A 17,761-nucleotide genomic window follows, 5' to 3' on the forward strand; every position below is an offset into this window, starting at 1 on the left:
CCTTTTTCATAAAAATACAGCATTTTAAGCAAAGATTAGTTGAAAATTAAAAATCTCTATTTACTTAGACAAGTAGTTTCCAGAGTGGATACATTTATTTTTTAAATGCAAATACATCACCCTTCAACACATATACAATAGTTATAATTTCCAAAAATTAAGTCTGCCTGAGAGAATTGCAATCTCCTTGATCCATATGCCTAACCCTTCAAAGCAGAACCTCAGAATTTCACACTTTAAACATATAGAAGAAGGTTCTGGAAAGAGGAACGTGTATCATCTCAGAAAGGGAAATAGTTCCTTATATTTTCTGGGTTGACTGAGATAAAACAAGATGACGTCTCTCATTTTACATCAAACATTAAATCTAAAATAATATTCCTAACAGGGAATAGGCTAGTTGTGATTTTTACTTCCCTATGTACTGCTATACTGTACTGAAACAAATAATATTAACCTCAGTGTAAACTCATTTTACACATGCCAAACACTGCACCTTGTTCATTAACTGAGATAAACAATACAAAATGTAAACTAGTGATTTGAATTAAAGGTCTTAAGTATCCAATTTTCCAAAAACAACTGATTAGAAAAAGAAAAATTATCAAATACTCTAAGCATTATTTTTCAGACGCCTAAGACTATAAAGTCTTTGTATAAATAAAAAATGTACTTCTATGAAACACATACAATACGAACTAATGAACTGCTTTAGAAATCCTTAAAATCTTAAACAGTTAATCCAGAAGTATACATAAATTTCACTGAGAGTGAAAAATATTGCAAACAAAAATAACTTATGATCCTATCATGTTAACTCAGTGTACAGTACTGGATTCACGAGTGCAGTAAAAATGAACAGTGAGGTCACGTTAAGTAAGTGGTAATATTTCAAAGGACATTAAATACCTGCTTTTCATAAACTTTTTTGGGGGGTTCGGCTTTGTAATAAATACATAATAAATATCTGTAGTACTTTGAACATGTTCAGTGCTATCTTTCTCCATTTGAAAGTCTTTCTCCAGAGTCATAATGTCTTAGAGGCGTGCCAGAGGGTGGGGAGTTGGGACTTTGCAGCAAGTCCACTAACAAAGCAATCTTATTATCTATGTGCTCCTGGAGTTTATATATTCGCTGATCAATGTAGTCCATAAGTTTCTTTTCCATCAGTTCCATATTTTTAGAAAGAATCTTTTCCAAGTAGGAACAAATGGATTGCTCTTCCATTCTAAAAATAAATTAAAAAAATAATAATAGAACAATTTTCCCTAATATTATAACAAAAACAACCAAACTATAGTACAATAAGCAGCCAACACACATTGCTAAAATTTGTCTCCACAACTATACTCTGTCCCCTTACAACATATTTCCAGGTTCTAAAATACATATGCAACAGGCAACCACAATCCTGAATGCCCAAAGGATTCTTACTTCTTAAATTCTTTAAACATTTAAGCATAAATTGAAATGAGAATATAAATATGAAGATGATAGAATTTCTACCCTCAAAGAACAGGTCTTTAGATAGAAAGGGTCTTTCTGGTTTTGAGCCTCAAATCAAAAGCGATCTTACTGACTTTTTTTAAGGTCTCCATGTTTGTCTTCCAAGTGCTTCCCCAAGCAACCCTACAATTTAAACAGTTTTCTCTTTTTTCATCCAAACAACCTTACTAAAGCAGTGGAAGGACAAGGACAGTGAACTTCAGAGTGTGGTCCACAAAACCCTGGGGTCTCCACGACTTTTTCCAGGGGTTCCATGAGGTCAAAAGTATTTTTATAATAATAATATTATTTGAACATGAATCGTACAATGAATTATCCAGAGGCTATACCATGTATAATGTCATTACTGTGATAACTAATAGCATGTATGGTTGTATATTCTGTTTCCTAGAATTCCTTAAGGTAGTAGGTTTACGGTACACATAAATGTTTTTTTCAGAGGTAACTCAATTTGTTCTCAGTATTTCTACTGTGGTCTTACTAGCTATGTATGTTTATACATGCTATAATGCAACATATGAGAATACAATCCAAAGCTAATAAAGTTTTACATAAATTTAAAACAATACCGAACTTCCCTGGTGGCGCAGTGTTTAAGAATCTGCCTGCCAATGTAGGGGACAGAGGTTCAATCCCTGGTCTGGGAAGAGCCCACATGACATGGAGCAACTAAGCCTGTGAGCCACAACTACTGAAGCCTGCGTGATCTAGGGCCCGCGTGCCACAACTATCGAGCCCACGTGCTGCAACTACTGTAGCCCACGCACCTAGAGCCCATGCTCTGCAACAAGAGGTCACCACAGTGAGAAGCTCGCGCACCGCAACGAAGAGGAGCCCCCACTCACCGCAACTAGAGAAAGCTGGCGCACAGCAACAGAGACCCAATGCAACCAAATAAATAAATAAAACTATACAATTCTCACTAAACTTTTTAAAAAGAAAATATGGTATTTTTTCATAAAAATGTTTATGTTACTAGGTAATGAGCTTATTGTTATTTCTAAACTAATAAATATTTTTATATAGCCTACATAAATAAAAGTTCTTTGGAATGCTCAATTATTTTTAAGAGGGTAAAGACCAAAAAGTTTGAGAACCACTACTCTAGAATATATGAGGAGCTTTTTATTTTTCTCTTTATTTTCAAATAATTATAGATTCACAGGGGTTGTAAAGATACTATAATTCCCCAATGGTCCCAATCGTTACATCTTACCTAACTATGGTATAATATTAAAACCAGGAATTTGATGTTAGTACAGTGTGTGTGTATGACATTTTATCACATGTACACACATTCATGTAAACATCACGTTCTTGACAGAATCAAGTTCTGTCTCGATTGTAAAAACCACAATCAAGAGACAGAACTATTCCCTAACTACAAAGATCTCCCTCCTGCTACCCTTTTATTGTCACATCCACTCTCCAGTCTCCTCTATCCTTAACACTTGGTAATCACTAATACAGTCTTCATCTCTATTATTTTGAGAATGTTACACAAACAGAATCATATAGTATGTGACCTCTTGAGATTCTCTTTTGTCAATCAGCATAATGCCTTTGATAGACAACCAAGGTGTTGCATGTATCAACAGGTCCTTCCTTTTTATTGCTGATAGCACCCCATGATATAGATATACCAGGGTTAATTTAACCACTCATCTATTTTAAGACATACTGGTAGTTTTTGGCTTTTACAAATAAAGCTTCTATGAAGAACTGTGTACTGGTTTTTATGTGGAAAGAAGTTTTCATTTCTCTGGGATAAATGCTCAGGAGTATGACTGCTGAGTCACATGGTAACTATATGTTTAGCCATTAGAAACTGCCAAACTTATTTAGAGTGGCTGTACCACTGCAAATCGCCACGAGCAACGTATGAGAGCTCCAGTTTCTCCACAGCCTCATTGGTATTTGGTTTTGTTACCATTTTTAAATTTAGAGTGGCTATACCACTTCAAATCGCCACGAGCAATGTACGAGAGATCCAGTTTCTCCACATCCTCATTGGTATTTGGTTTTGTTATCATTTTTAAATTTAGAGTGGCTGTACCACTTTAAATCGCCACGAGCAATGTACGAGAGATCCAGTTTCTCCACATCCTCATTGGTATTTGGTTTTGTTACCATTTCTAAACTTTTTATTTTAGCCATTCTGTGTAGTGGTTTCTTGTGGTTTTCATGTGTGTTTCATGTGTGTAATAGCCATGAGGTCAACAGCACTTCTATTCATGTGCTTATTTGCTTTTTGTACATTCTCTCTGGTATAATATCTCTTTATGTCTTTTGCCCATGTTCTAATTGGATTTTTTTAATGTTGAGTTTTGAGAGTTCTTTCTATATTTTCGATATAAGTCAATTTGTTGGATATGTATTTGCAAATATTTTCCCTCACTCTGTAATTTGTATTTTATTCCTCTTAACAGAGAAGAGCAAAAGTTTTACATTTTCATGGCATCTAATATATCAAAGTTTTGATTACCCTGCTTTTGGTGTCATATCTGAGAAGTCTTGTCTTGTCTTAGGTCTCCAAAGATTGTCCCCTATGTATTATTAGAAAAATTTTATAGCTTTATGTTTTACATTTAAGTCTACGATCCACTTTGAGCTAATTTTTGTATAAGGTATGAGGTTTGGGTCATGGTTCACTTTTTGCCCTTCGGATATTCAATTGCTCCATCACCATGTGTTAAAAAGACTATTCTTCCTTTATTGAATTGCTGTTGCACTTTTGTCAAAAATCAGTTGAGCATATTTTTGTGGGTCTATTTCTGAGCCCTCCATTATGTTCCATTGACCTACGTGTCTGTCCCTCTGCCATCACTACATCATCTTGAATACTCTAACTACATAAGACTCGACACTGGGAAGAGTGAGTCCTCCCACTTCATTCTTCTTTTTCAAAGTTGTTTTAGCTATTCTACCTCTTTTGTTTTTCATATAATTTTGAAAATGATCCTGCTTATGTCTGCCAAATATTGTGGTGGGATTTCAATATGCATAATATTAAGCCTGCATATCAATAGGGAGAATTGACAACTTTACTATGTTAGAAATTGAATTGGTAATTTAACAGTTTCCAGGAAAGAAATAACCAGGCCCAGCTGCTTTCCTTAGAGACTTCTACCAAACATCTTAAGAAGAGATAACACCGATTTTACACAATCTCTTCTAAGATGTAGAACTCATCTTATGAGGCCAGTATCACCCTCGTGAAAACCGGACAAAGACAGTACAAGAAAAATACAGACCAGTATCTCTAATGAATCAGATGCAAGAATACTCAACAAAATATTAGCAGATCAGATCCAGCATTGTGTAAAAAAGAATTACAGCCCACAACCAAGTGGGATTTATTCTAGGTATACAAGGCAGGTTCAGTTTTTGAAATTAATGTAATTCACCATATGAACAGACTACAGAAGAAAATTCATGATCATATGAATGGCCATAGGAAAAGTATTTGACAAAATCCTATACCCCTCTATGATGAAAGAAACTCACAGGTAACTAGGAACCAAGGAACACTAAGCCTCACAGTCCCTGAGCAATCTGACTTCTTTCCACCTTTTACAGTCTTTGTATGTTTGCTGGATTATGTCCAGGGATTTTTATTGGTAAAAAGGGGGATCTGAGAGAAATGGGGACATTCCACCTCAGCTGGACACAGGAGCAGTTTTTAAATCTGTTTAGGTTTTTTGTTCTTTCCTTTGGGTTTTATTGTTCGTTTGCTTTGTTTTGCTATATCACAAGTTAACATTGATTAGACTATCAACAACTAAAGACTGGAACGTCCCTAGTGGTCCAGTGGTTAAGACTCCGCGCTTCCAGTGCAGGGGCACGGGTTCAATCCCTGGTCGGGAGACTAAGAACTAAGATCCCGCATGCCATGCAGCACGGCCAAAACAAAAAAACAAAAAAAAAAACAATTAAAGACTATTGTTATCTTTCCTTATCCTTCCCAAATAAGAACCACTTGTTCAATAACGTCAACTCCTCAAATTGAATGCTACTGGAGACATTAAGAAAGTTTCAACCAATACAACTCCCTCATTTTACATGGGAAAAATGTCTAAACCAAAAGATTTAAACACTAAGGCAAAATAGTTAAGCTAGAACTATGATTAGCGTCCTGAATTCCAATCCAGCGCAAAATTTGGACACATTACATCTATATAAAGGTTGGGGAACATACTAAACACTTAGCCACCCCTCAATCAAAGCAGGACTGGAAAAAATTGGAATTATGAGATCAGGGGATAAGGGCCTGTACACTAGAAATAGTTCAGAGCTGAAAAACGTTTGGATGACTCCGAAATTAGCCTAGGTCACACACGATCTACAGAGGAAATGTTACAATGGCTCACTTCATATAATCAGGCAAAAAATGTACATATCATGGTCACCACAGCTCCTCTCCATTCATGCAGACAACTCTCTACTCTGACCCTATCTGCTGCTTGTACCCCTTCCATCAGATGCCTGAGAAGTGCTCGGCACCTCCAGTTTGACCCACTTCTTTCAAAGCAATCCATCCTACTCTGCTGAGTATTTCCTTCCTATAGTGTGTTAATGGTGACATGTACAAGCTCCTACAATCCTCTCTGGAAACATTTTCAGGCAGTAGTTATTGAAACAAACCTGCTTTCCTCCACCTGCCTCCCGCCTCCCGCCCCCAATCGAAACCACACTTGTCTTAGACACTCACGTAACACCAACAACGCCTTCGCCGGGCTTGGTGATGCTTTCCTGCCACTTGGTGTTGGGTCCCACACGGAGATGGTTCACTTGACTACACAGATTCTGCAGGACAGGCAGCAACTCAGAGTTAGGTATATGTGAGCTGTCGCTTGCTTTCTTTGGTAGCAAAGAAGATACTGCATTCTTAAGATCATTCTCAGGAAGAGAATGGTTTTGTGGCACAATTTTACACTCTTGGAGGCTTGTCACATTTCCTCCACCAGCTGGCTGCGCACTTTTATCAATGTAAGCTTTTAAGTCTTCAGCCACGTTTCCAGATGTCAATCCAGTCCTGGAAGGGAAAGGTGTGGGGGATGACTTGTCGAAGGCCCCTGAAGCAGATGATGATTGCAGTCCGATCATGTGCTTGAATCCAGTGCTTCCCAAAACTGACTGAAGCTGCTGTCCGATGGGAATACAATTCTAAGCAAGGTAAATAAGAAAATGTTATTATTAACATGAATGATAATGACAGGTAACCTCTGGAGTAACTCAGAGTCAGGCAACCTGCCTACTTTCATTTGATCCCCAGAACTTTCACATGGAGTAGGCTATAGCTACTGTCCCAATATCAAGTTAGGAAACCAAGACTAAAGTTAACTTGGCCAAGGTAACACAACTAGTCAGTGGCAGAAGCAGGACTGGAACCCAGGCCACCGAACTCCAGAGTCAGGACTTCTAATCATTTCACTAGTTTTGCTAAGGAAAATATTCAAACAAATACAAACATACTTAGTAAAATTGCACGGGCTTATTTTAATGTTTCCTTAATTTACGGTAATAAAATCTAGTATTCTCAATTCAGTCACAGTAATTGATAACTTTCATAGAATTAAAAATCATCTGCCTTGGACAGGAATAAAGATGCAGACGTAGAGAATGAGCTTGAGGACACAGCAAGGGGGAAGGGTAAGCTAGGACGAAGTGAGAGTGGCATCGACATATATATACTACCAAATGTAAACAGATGGCACAGGGAGATCAGCTCGGTGCTTTGTGACCACCTAGATGGGTGGGATAGGGAGGGTGGGAGGGAGACGAAACAGGGAGGAGATATGGGTATATATGTATATGTATAGCTGATTCACACTGTTATAAAGCAGAAACTAATACACCATTGTAAAGCAGTTATACTCCAATAAAGATGTTAAAAGAAAAAGAAATACACAGGAAACAAAAATCATCTGCCCACTGTCACATATGGTGATTCAACCTAAGAATATGCAATTTATTTTCATTGGAGTACAGACCAGATAGTTACATATTTAAAGTATGATGTTATATGAGTACTTCTGTGACATTTTCAATGACTAAAACGACCTACCTTTTGGCTAAGTCTGCCTTAATAATTTGTAGGGTAATGATTATGTTTTGTGGCCTCAACTCAACCGGCTATGCTATATTATTTCCTGAGAAAACTCTGGCTCACCTTTGAGAGCAGGTTACACTGTCTCCTACACCGGGCCATGCTCTTGCTATGCTCTTCAATTTTTCCACAAGAGAAAAGCAAAACTACCTCTAGCCTATCTGTTAAGTTATACACCTCCATCTTAACTTCTAAACACAGAACTCTACTAGGGATTCTTATAGGGGATATCATCTCATACTTAATGTTGCTCAGTATCTAGTTAGAGAGACTGAGAAAAATATTATACAAGATTAGCTGAAAACACTCAGTCCATATATTTTCTGAATATTCTAAAAAATGATTCTTGGATAAAGCCAGCCCCAAACTCATTCATTCAACAAATATTTACCAGAAATCTACTCTGTGTTAGGTACTGTTTCAGGGACTGGAAATAAGACAGTGAACAAGATAAATACAAATTTGCACACATACCCTCAGATTTCTGAAAAAAATAAGTATCTGTGAACATCTTGTAGGATTTCTGAAAGGTCTGTCTTTAACTTTTTTAATTATCACAAAATCCAAAAAGTATCACCTTGAAGAAGCTAGAAAAAATGATGTTTTTATCTTTTCAGATGAAAAAGGTAAACAGTGAAAATCTTGAATAACTGAATATATTTTTGTTGAGAAAATGGGGCACAGCTTTCCCTCAGATAACATTAAATGACAACTATGCCAGGCACTTTGACTCAGAATTCCTACTCAATTATTCTAAATTGCTAAAGCAAAAACAAATGAAAGTCAGCACATGTGAACTTCAAATACAAGGAAAGAAGAAATCACTTTAAGAAACTTTCCAGGAAACAAGGAACCACAAGGCAAAGGTGAAGCAGGGAGTCTAGAAAGCTGCTCCCCAGGTCCTTTCTTTCCTCATCAGGACAGGCCCTGCCCCAATTAACATATGAAGGTTCCAAACAGTGTGGGTTTACACCCCTTCCATAGAAGGAGAGGTTCTGATCATGAAACATCCCTACTTTATACTCAACAGATAGTTACAGAGCTTAAATGACTTTCCAGGAAGACGTTCCATGGATTCCTTGTTTGTGGACAAAAGCAATCCTAGAGAACCAGGTATATCCTGTGAGAATCATTCATAAATATAGCCTCCCCACGAGAAAGAAGACTTTTACTAGCATGTTTAAAAGACGATTTAACAGGATCACCTTCTTTCTTCCCCAGGGGGTTTCCCAAATGTCCCCATAGATAATGATTTAGCACGTGTGTTGGGGGGTTACAACACACGTGCTGTTGGTTGGAGGACTTGTGTTTCTATATGATAGAAAATGCGACAAGGACACACACCAAGCTTGGGAATAGGATGAGAGTTGGGAGAGCCGTCTTACAACATACCTTATGTACTTGTGAATGGACGGAAATTCATAGCAAAGAAAATGTATTATTTTGGGAATGAAACAAAAAACCCTAAAAACATGGGCAAAAAACCCCACGAACTACTATTCATGGCATTTCTTTTCCAAAGTCAAGGTTTTAAAACATAAAAATCAGTCCATGAACTGATTTTACTTAATTCATTAACCCTCTCTAATGTTTCCAAAATTTTCCACACACAAAAAATTTCTTCTGTTTTTAAATGTTTCATCTCTATGTCCACTGGATCCTTCCCCTCAAACATCTGTTTTTAAAATATGCTATGCATAAGACTCATCTGGCATTGCCTTTATAAGATAGGTGAGTCCTGGATCACAACCTCAGTGTTGCAGGTCACTGGTGAGGGCCAGGATTCTGTACTTTATAAACATTCCAAGGGATTCTGATACCGGCAGGTTCCTTATCTCTATCATTCTTGAAACAACCCACTTTACCCTGGCTACCTCCACATTCTAACTACCCATTTACCATCTAATCCCTCAAAATCTGGTTTCCATCTCATCACTATTCAAACTGACCCCCTGAAGATCTCCAAGGAGTATTTAGTTGATAATCCAAAGGGCATATATATTATGTAAAATTTACTCGGAGCCATAAACTAGACAGACAGGTCATCTTTGCACAAAGCTTATATCTTAATGAGATACACAGAACAACACATAAACAAAAACAGGCAAGAAAGCGCTGATGAAAATACATGATACAGATGTGGAGGAAAAGGCTAATATTTTAATCAGGGTGGTGAGGGAAGGTGTCATTCAAGATGGAACGTTTAAGATGAGGTTGAAATAACAAGAAAAAGGCAGACTTGCTAAGACCAGGAAGAGAGGATTCTGGCCAAAGAGAACGGTTAAGAGGGCAAAGGTCCTGAGGTGGGAGCACGTCTGGATGTTTGTGGAATACCCACATCAGAATGTCTAGAGCAAGGCATGTAAGGAGATGCAGCAGGAGATGAGGCTGAGGAGGTAACGAGGGCCCAGATCTCAGGTGAGAGCGTAAGGAACCGGGATTAGTTCTGAGTGTCAAGGGAAGCAGTCAGGGGGCTTGACACAGGGGACGTCGAGTCTGATGAGGCCATGCTGGCTGCACTGTGGAGAGGGAGCGTGGTGCAGGAGGACCAGCTGGGAGCCTCCTGAGGTATGGAGGTGAGATGCTAGTGCCAGAGCAAGGAGAGTGCGGACGCTGTTCATTTCACAGCTCTCCTTTCCATGCTTTGCAAGATCATGAGCAACTCTCCTGCTCTCCTGTGTCTGCCTGCCGATCCAACGATCCTCGTCCTAAATTAATATGGGCAAATCTCACAAAAGTTATGCAAGCTTTTAAACTCATATTATTGGTTTTAACTTTCATCCTATGATCTTACCAGTATTATCGTTTAGATTGTAAACACGAAGAAATTTATCCTCAAAAAGAGGAAGTGATGCCAAATAACAGAACTAAGAGCTTTGAATTCAGGTCTCCTGACATCAGATCTCTTGCGACTCTTAAGCACTGCCGTGACCTGCTCTTCTGGTTCCCTTCTCCTCTCCCCGTATTCTTAGCAAACGCATCTACTCTCCCAGGGTCTTCCTTCCTGGCTCCGGTCTCTCCCCTCACCCGCTTCCCCATCATCTACTAGGCATGCTCTTCCCAAACCTCCCTCCACTCCACCAGCCCCACCTGTGTTTCCATAGCCTCACATCATCACCCCAGGGCATGTGTTATTCACATCTAAAACGCAACACTCCCAAATTACACTCCTTTCCCCCAAGTCGCTTCCCTCCTTGGGTTCCATGTATATTATGGTAACACCATTTTCAAAACTTCAGTTTCACGTTTGATTCTGTTTTTCTCCCACAGAACCCATCTTAAGTTAGTTGCCAAGTCCCAGTGGCCCCACTGCTGTAGCCTCTCACAATCCAGCATCAGGTTACTCCTTCCAAGTTTAGACTCTCATTAACTGTCCTCTGGATGATGGAAATAACACAGAGCTGCTTTCCTTCTCGTAGCCTCACTTTCTGTTGACGCATCTTTCCTACTGACTCATCTTACACATAATAGCGGATTAAATTTATTAAAACAGAGCTAGAAAACACCCACAAACTCTATAACATCATTCAAAATCCTCTAAGATCCAGCCCCAGTCTACCTGAAACTTCCCCTCTCACTTATTCACTCCAGAGAAATGAACTTCTATTCATTTCCTAGCTACATCCTATTCCTCTAGCACTGAAGATTTAATCCATACTGTTCTCTACCTCTTAAGTTGCACCCCTCCAAGTTTACTTGCTTAACCCCACCCTTCCTCTTTAAAGGCCTACATAATACGCTACTTCCCTTCATAAGCCTTTCCTAGCATTCCTCATCATTCCCCACTTAGATGCCCTGACTCCCCTAACAAGACTACAGAGATCCTTAACGACAGGTTATCGACTAATTCATCTTTGAATCTTCTAAAGTGACCAAAACTGTGGTATTCACTAAGAAGGGGCTAAATAAATACTTGCTGAATGAATAAATGAGTGAATTCATGGAAAATTGTGAAATCTGTAGTAGAAATATTTTTTTGCAAGAGAGTAGGTCTACATGTTATTTTTAGAAAAGTTAGTAAAGCTAACAGTTTAATCAATAACAAAAGTTGAAATAAAAAGATTTATGTTTCTACATGTCCTTATAAGAAGACATCATTTAAAGAATTTTAACAGTATCTGGAAAGAAATCCATTTCTACTTACCTGTTGCTGGAAAATAACCATATTCATCAGTTGCTGAGCTCCAGATGACAACTTTGACCCCATGGACTCCGTGATAGTTTGGACCCTCTCCAGGTCTATTCTTGATCCTAGAGCAGGAGAGCCTGCTGAAGAATTTGCTGGAAGTGGCCTCACGTGTACCACAACTTTACTGATGAATACACACTGCTTTTCACCAAAGGAGAGCAGCTATTATAATACAAAAGTTCAGGAAAATTAATAATGATAATAAAAACAATCATTATCTAAGGTCACTTCTTGTTAATACTGCAGTAAGACTGAAGCATTCAAGAATCTAAAAATTAACTCCAAGTACCTTTTAAAGGTTTCTCTAGAACAGTCATAGACCAAAAAAAGACTCAAGAAAACAATATAAATGCAAAAAGTCCTTTTTAAATAAAAGATTATGTATAAATAATGTTTTACTTAGTTTAGGGAATTAAAGATAAACTATACCAATCTGAGATCGTAACATACTGAAACTTGCTATAGTATTATTTAATACAAAATCAGACTGTCCAGTGTCACATGCAAAGTGTTTGTGAAATACTAAATATAAATAAGTCAGGATTTTAGAATTTAGAACTGTAGGGAATATCAATACAACCTAAGAGAGCTCAATAGTTTACACATAAAAAGAGGAGTTCAGGGTGGTTTTTTTAACTTGCAAAAGACACCCAATTAGCAAAGTTGAGCTCTGAGCTTGTTTCTTCTGGCTTCTATCCCAGTAGCTTTTCCAATGCTTTATGCTTCTTCACGTTGTCCATGCTTCTAGACCAAAAGACATTTCATGTGTGGTGTAGGACAACAAAGCAGCAAAGTGGAACAAACACAGCATTTAGAATCAGAGAGACCTGTGTTCAGTGATGGCTCTGCCTGCGTGACCACGGGCAAATGCCAAACTTGAGTCAGGAGTAAAATGAGTTCACATGGTTGTTATGAGGATTATGTGTTAAAATTTCCAGTATATATCATTGAGTAAGTGCTCAAACATATGCATCAGTAACTATTACTTTTAACTTACGTATACTATTGGCCCAGAAGAAGCCTTCATACAAACCCAAGGATTTCCCTAAATGAAACACTCTTTCACTCCCTGGCACTTCCACAGCACAGTTTCAAATACCATTCACCTTCAGAGACACAACAAACCCATATATCACACAAAGACACAGGCGAACACAGACCCATGATCTAAAAACTCAGTGTGGCACCAAAGATGTGAATGTCATCAACAAGTAAGTAAATACCTCATGAAATGTAAACACCCACATTCCAACCTCCATATTATCCCTGTTCTGCTTTTTAACCCCCAAGCCCTTCTCACTAGCGAATGTAGTACCTATTTTGCACACTGAGTCAACCTACTATGTGTTGCCCACTATAATATTTGTGATGTGAGGCCTTCATTCCAATTTATTTCATAACTACCAATTCCTGAATGCCAAGTACAGTATCTGGCATCAACAGGCACTCCAGTATTTGTTGGATGAATGCATTGCCTTATTTAAATGACTTTAGAAGCTATTAGTATATACACTTAAAACAACATCTTGGGATAATCAGTTGTGTGCTCTTCTGTAAGTAATAATCAGCACAGAATTTGAGAAATTAAAAATAATCAATCCAAGAATTTTCTTCAGTTCCCTAATATTACCCATAAGGTAGGTCAAAAAAGGTGAAGGAACTTGCCCAAGGTTATTGTGTTAGTCAGCAAGAGCGCTCATTTAACAGTCAGGGCTTATGCAGAAAAGAGTGGATATATGTATACGTATAACTGATTCACTTTGCTGTACACCTGAAACTAAGACAACATTGTAAATGGACTCTACTCCAATAAAAATTAAAAAAAAAATAGGGCTTTCGATTTCCAGCTCAGTACCATTTCCTTAGATCTGATGACCTTAGTAAAGTTCACCTTAATAATATTTTTCAGGCTGAAGACACCAATCCAAACTCCTTTAACTTTGTGGTACCCATGTCTGAATCCTCCCTGATTGTGTTCTACCCTTCTAGATTTGGGGACCAAAACTGCTTGTGGTTTTCTTGGCACCTAAGTTTTATATAAAGATAAAAAATGTTTTTAACTCAGTTTTTTAAGGCTCAAAAGTACTATACTGCTGTACTAACAACAGTACATGACATGACTAGGAAAATGGAGCAGGACCCTATGGTCCTTGCCCCCCTTGTCCTCAGCCTGCCTTTGGTCTGCGGAAAAACTTTAGCCAAAGAATAAGTTTAATCAGACAAGTGAGAAACTGCAGAAACAAAGGAAAACAGTCAAAGGAGACCAAATAATAATAGTTTAGTCATTAAGCATAGTCAAGGACCTTTAGTTCCTCCTCAAGGGCTATAGATCATATTCTGAGCCACATCCTGCGAGCTGTCTTATAGATACTGGAACCCTCACTAGGTGGAGGAAGTTAACTACATGATGACCAGACTGTAGCCACGACAGAAGTTCCCACAATCCCGAGAACTGGCCTCAAGGAAAAGGGAATAAACCAACCCTGGAACTGAAGAACAATCAAGATGATGCTGGTCAGGCCACCACATGACCAATTTCAAGATGACTGTCAGAGGTGGCTGTGCTGTTTCTGCATTCAGCCCCCTCCCTCTGTCTATAAAAGCTCTTGCCCCATGATGGTCAGTGGGAGGAGTCGGCCTTCAGACAGGAGTCCAGCACCCTCAACGCCCCACCCCTGCTGTTGCCGGCATCCAAAACAAAGCAAACTTTCCTGTCCACCAACCGTGCCTCTTTATTGGTTTTTGAGTGGCGAGCAGCTGGACACCACTTTTGGTTACAACCATAGCTAATAAATGGTCAAGTTTTAACAGAAGAATGTTGACAATTTTTTAGAAAAGAAATTCTTTTTACATGTTTACTGAGTATTTCTGAACTAAAACCAGGGACCAAGTTGGACTAACTACATTACCAAACCTACAGAAAATAAGTATATATAATAGGAAGACAACTGTAGTTTTTAAATTAGCTTAGGAATGACTAAATGACATTTAGGAATGACTTACCTTTATTTTACAAGCATGTGTGGAAGACTCCAATTTTAGATATTTTTTGTACAAAATAATCTTTTCATGTTCACTAAAAATAAAAAGGAATTAACTTATAAAAAATTTCACACACTATCACTTTTCATAGTTACATTTTAAAATAAAGGTTTCCAGGACAATATTTAAATCCTGAGATTCAGATTTCCTGGTGAGGCATAAACAGCTGGGAGTTCCTACTGAAGTGCACTGGCTACAAAGACAACATCTGCCACTTACTAGCTGTATAAGAAAATGAAATTAGGTATCAAATGTATACTTACGTAGCACAGAGCACACTGTAAAGCTCAATAACGTACCCACTATGTCCAACATGCACGGTATATAAAACACTTTGTATTTTGATTCATATTAAGGAGAGATTAGGTCAGAATCTTTGTAAGAAATCAGAAAAAAAACTCAAGAAGTATAAAAATAGGTTAAATAAGTATACTGGTATGGCACAGTGTTGGGTCACGCACTATGTGTAAAGAGTTTCCTACAGGAAAATGTTCAAAGTTCCAGACTGATAGACAACTTAATTTTTGGAAAACAGATCGCTGTGAGTTAAAGAAAACAGATAAGAAACACTTACCAGAACTTCATCTGATCAGTCTTCCACTAACTAGCTATGATCTTTTACCAACTACTCTCTCTTCCACTAGCTCTCAATTTCCACGTTTATAGAAACAACTAGGCTGATCTAGACTGTCTTTAAGATCCCTAAAGGTCTAAACTTTTATGTCTGCTGGTATGTTTTTATCTTCTCTCCCCTAGTATTTGGCACCAATGTCAGAGAATCAATAAATTTCACAAAAGCTCAAGAAAATAAAACACTACTTCAGAAGAACACTTCCACACGCATACGTCACAAACCTGTTATCCAGAACATTACAAACATTCTTGCCCCTACTGGTTCCACAGTACTCCTCTCCTGAGTATACTTCCATATTTCTTGCTGAACTTAAAATGCCAATAGAAACGATTTCTTCACCTCCAGGAGGGTCACATCTCAGGTAAAGGAAGCAGGGGTTTTCATCTTGGCTGTTCACGTTCCTTTTCAAAATCACCAGATCCTGGCTGAAAAGAAAAGGAAGAATATTATACAGTTCTCTGAACACCGTCATTAACCCACTTAGTGGGCCACAGGGGTTGACATGTTATCCTATTCATTTACATTTGCATTTGGAGACCAAGCGCCTTGCAAAGCACTGACGAAATGCTCAATACAGAATTCCCAAGGAAATGATGCTTTAGAGGTGTGGGCTCTCCACTCTTTTCCCCTGACTTCTGTAATACATTCTAAGCGACTTCCTATAATTGCCTGTCCAGTTAATGAAATATATGTACTGGGAAGCTAGTGTAAATTAAAAAACAGTTCAGAAGTGGGGGTGGGACGGGGTGCAGAATGGAATAAAGGACCAAAGTGTTCCATTTTCAAAACTAAGCTGAGGAAGATTTTCGACATCTGGATTTTTTTTTAATGCCTATTTTGGTCGACAGGAGGTTTTTGTTTCGGGATAGAAAGGCGGTTCTGATCCCCACAGGGGGCCTCAGGAGCCGACGTGACGGACACAAGGGGGAAGGGGGTGAAACGCCGAGTCTTCAGGTCACCTGCCCCCCGTCCCCTGCGCCCGACGTTCATGCCGGAGTCGCCTCCTCTTTCCCGCGGGCCCGCCCCCACCCTCCCGCCACCCGGGACCTGCCTCCTTGCCCTCGTCGCCCGCACAGACCCGTCACCGGCTCGGCTCCGGGTCCAGACCCTCTCCCCTCACGGCCCCCGCCTCCCATCTCGGCTCCCCCAGGGGCGTGGCTGGCACCGAGCACAACCCCAGTCCCCGCCAGCCCGGCGCACCCGGTGGCAGGCGACGCCAGCAGCTCCTCCCAGTCGGCGTCCCGGGCGCCGAGATCAGACCGGGTGAGATGGAGACTCTGGGCCAGGGCTCCACACGCGGCATCCCAGGAAGAGGCCAGCGGTGGGCGGCGGGTCAGTGGCGGGTGTACAGTCTCGGTCTCCATCTGGCCACCTACACGCCAGGCCAGCTCCGGAACCTCCCTTACAGCTCTTTAATTTCCGCCAGACTGAGGGACTGTAAAGGAACAGAACGACTTCCGCCTCGTTCGGCTGCAAACGCCAGAGCCGCAGCTTCTCGCCGGGGTGGGGAGAGACCAGCTACTGTAAACCCGCATGCGCGCGCCGGCCGGTTTGGGCGGAGGGTTCAAAATCTTCCGTGTGAGGGGAGAGCTGGAGTCTGGCGCATGCGTACTGACAGCCTGGTCCAGCTGCTGGGCTGTGCGCAGGCGCGATGCGGTGCGCGTGGGACCCCAGTGGTGGTTTGACGTTGGCCCCGGAGATGTCGTGTGGATGCCGGTGGCTGGACCTACCCGCAGGGTTGGTCCGGTGAGGAGAGTACGTCGTGAGGTAGGTGTGATGTCGTGGCTCTCGAGACCTGAAGGACCTCGTCCCGACCCTTGCTGTGTCGCGGACGCGGAGCCTTTCCGCGGACTGCGGTGGGGTGCGGGGGGCTGGGGACGCGGCGGCCGGGCGGTGGAGTCGGCTTTTCAGAAAGTCCTGAGACCGCTCCGCACACGCGCTCTCTCCTCCGAGGGTGTCAGGTGGGTGCCGGTCGTTCGGCTTTAGCTGAGGAGGAGGTTGGGACGGTGTCGCCCTTGGTGTGGGGCCGGGGCGAGTGGCGTCTGAGGAAGGTCTGTGGCCCTGGCCGCCCTCGTGTCCCCCGGGCCGTGTGGAAGGTGGAGAAAGGCCTGGGCCCGAAGGGGGGTGGGGTCTGCTCTCCCGGCCCCGGGAAAAGCGAGCAGGACGGCGGCCTCGGGTCTGCGCTGGAGCAGAATGCGAGCTGGACCTGAAAGACCCTGAAGCTTTGGGTCCGGGGAAGTGGGAGCGGGTGGCTCTTTCCAGATGCCCCCGGGATAGGAAG

General features: G+C 40.6%; 1 protein-coding gene across 2 annotated transcripts; it reads right to left on the reverse strand.

Moving 5' to 3' along the window:
• Positions 1-123: 123 nt before the first annotated feature.
• Positions 124-16,844, reverse strand: LOC307175557 (ATPase PAAT-like; the record flags this gene model as incomplete). 2 transcript variants are annotated; one of them, XM_079900758.1, is made up of 6 exons in its annotated part: positions 124-1,228; positions 6,218-6,672; positions 11,760-11,966; positions 14,808-14,880; positions 15,702-15,905; positions 16,681-16,844. In XM_079900758.1, the coding sequence occupies 6 exons, from the start codon at positions 16,842-16,844 to the stop codon at positions 994-996; spliced, it is 1,338 nt and encodes a 445-aa protein (XP_079756884.1). In that variant the 3' UTR covers positions 124-993. The 2 variants fall into 2 exon arrangements, with proteins under 2 accessions (XP_079756884.1, XP_079756885.1); XM_079900759.1 differs by lacking the exon at positions 16,681-16,844 and adding an exon at positions 16,003-16,441.
• Between the last annotated feature and the right edge of the window lie 917 nt (positions 16,845-17,761).

Source organism: Stenella coeruleoalba (genome assembly GCF_951394435.1).
Source record: "Stenella coeruleoalba genome assembly, chromosome: 16".
In the NCBI taxonomy this organism is placed as follows: Eukaryota; Metazoa; Chordata; class Mammalia; order Artiodactyla; family Delphinidae; genus Stenella; species Stenella coeruleoalba.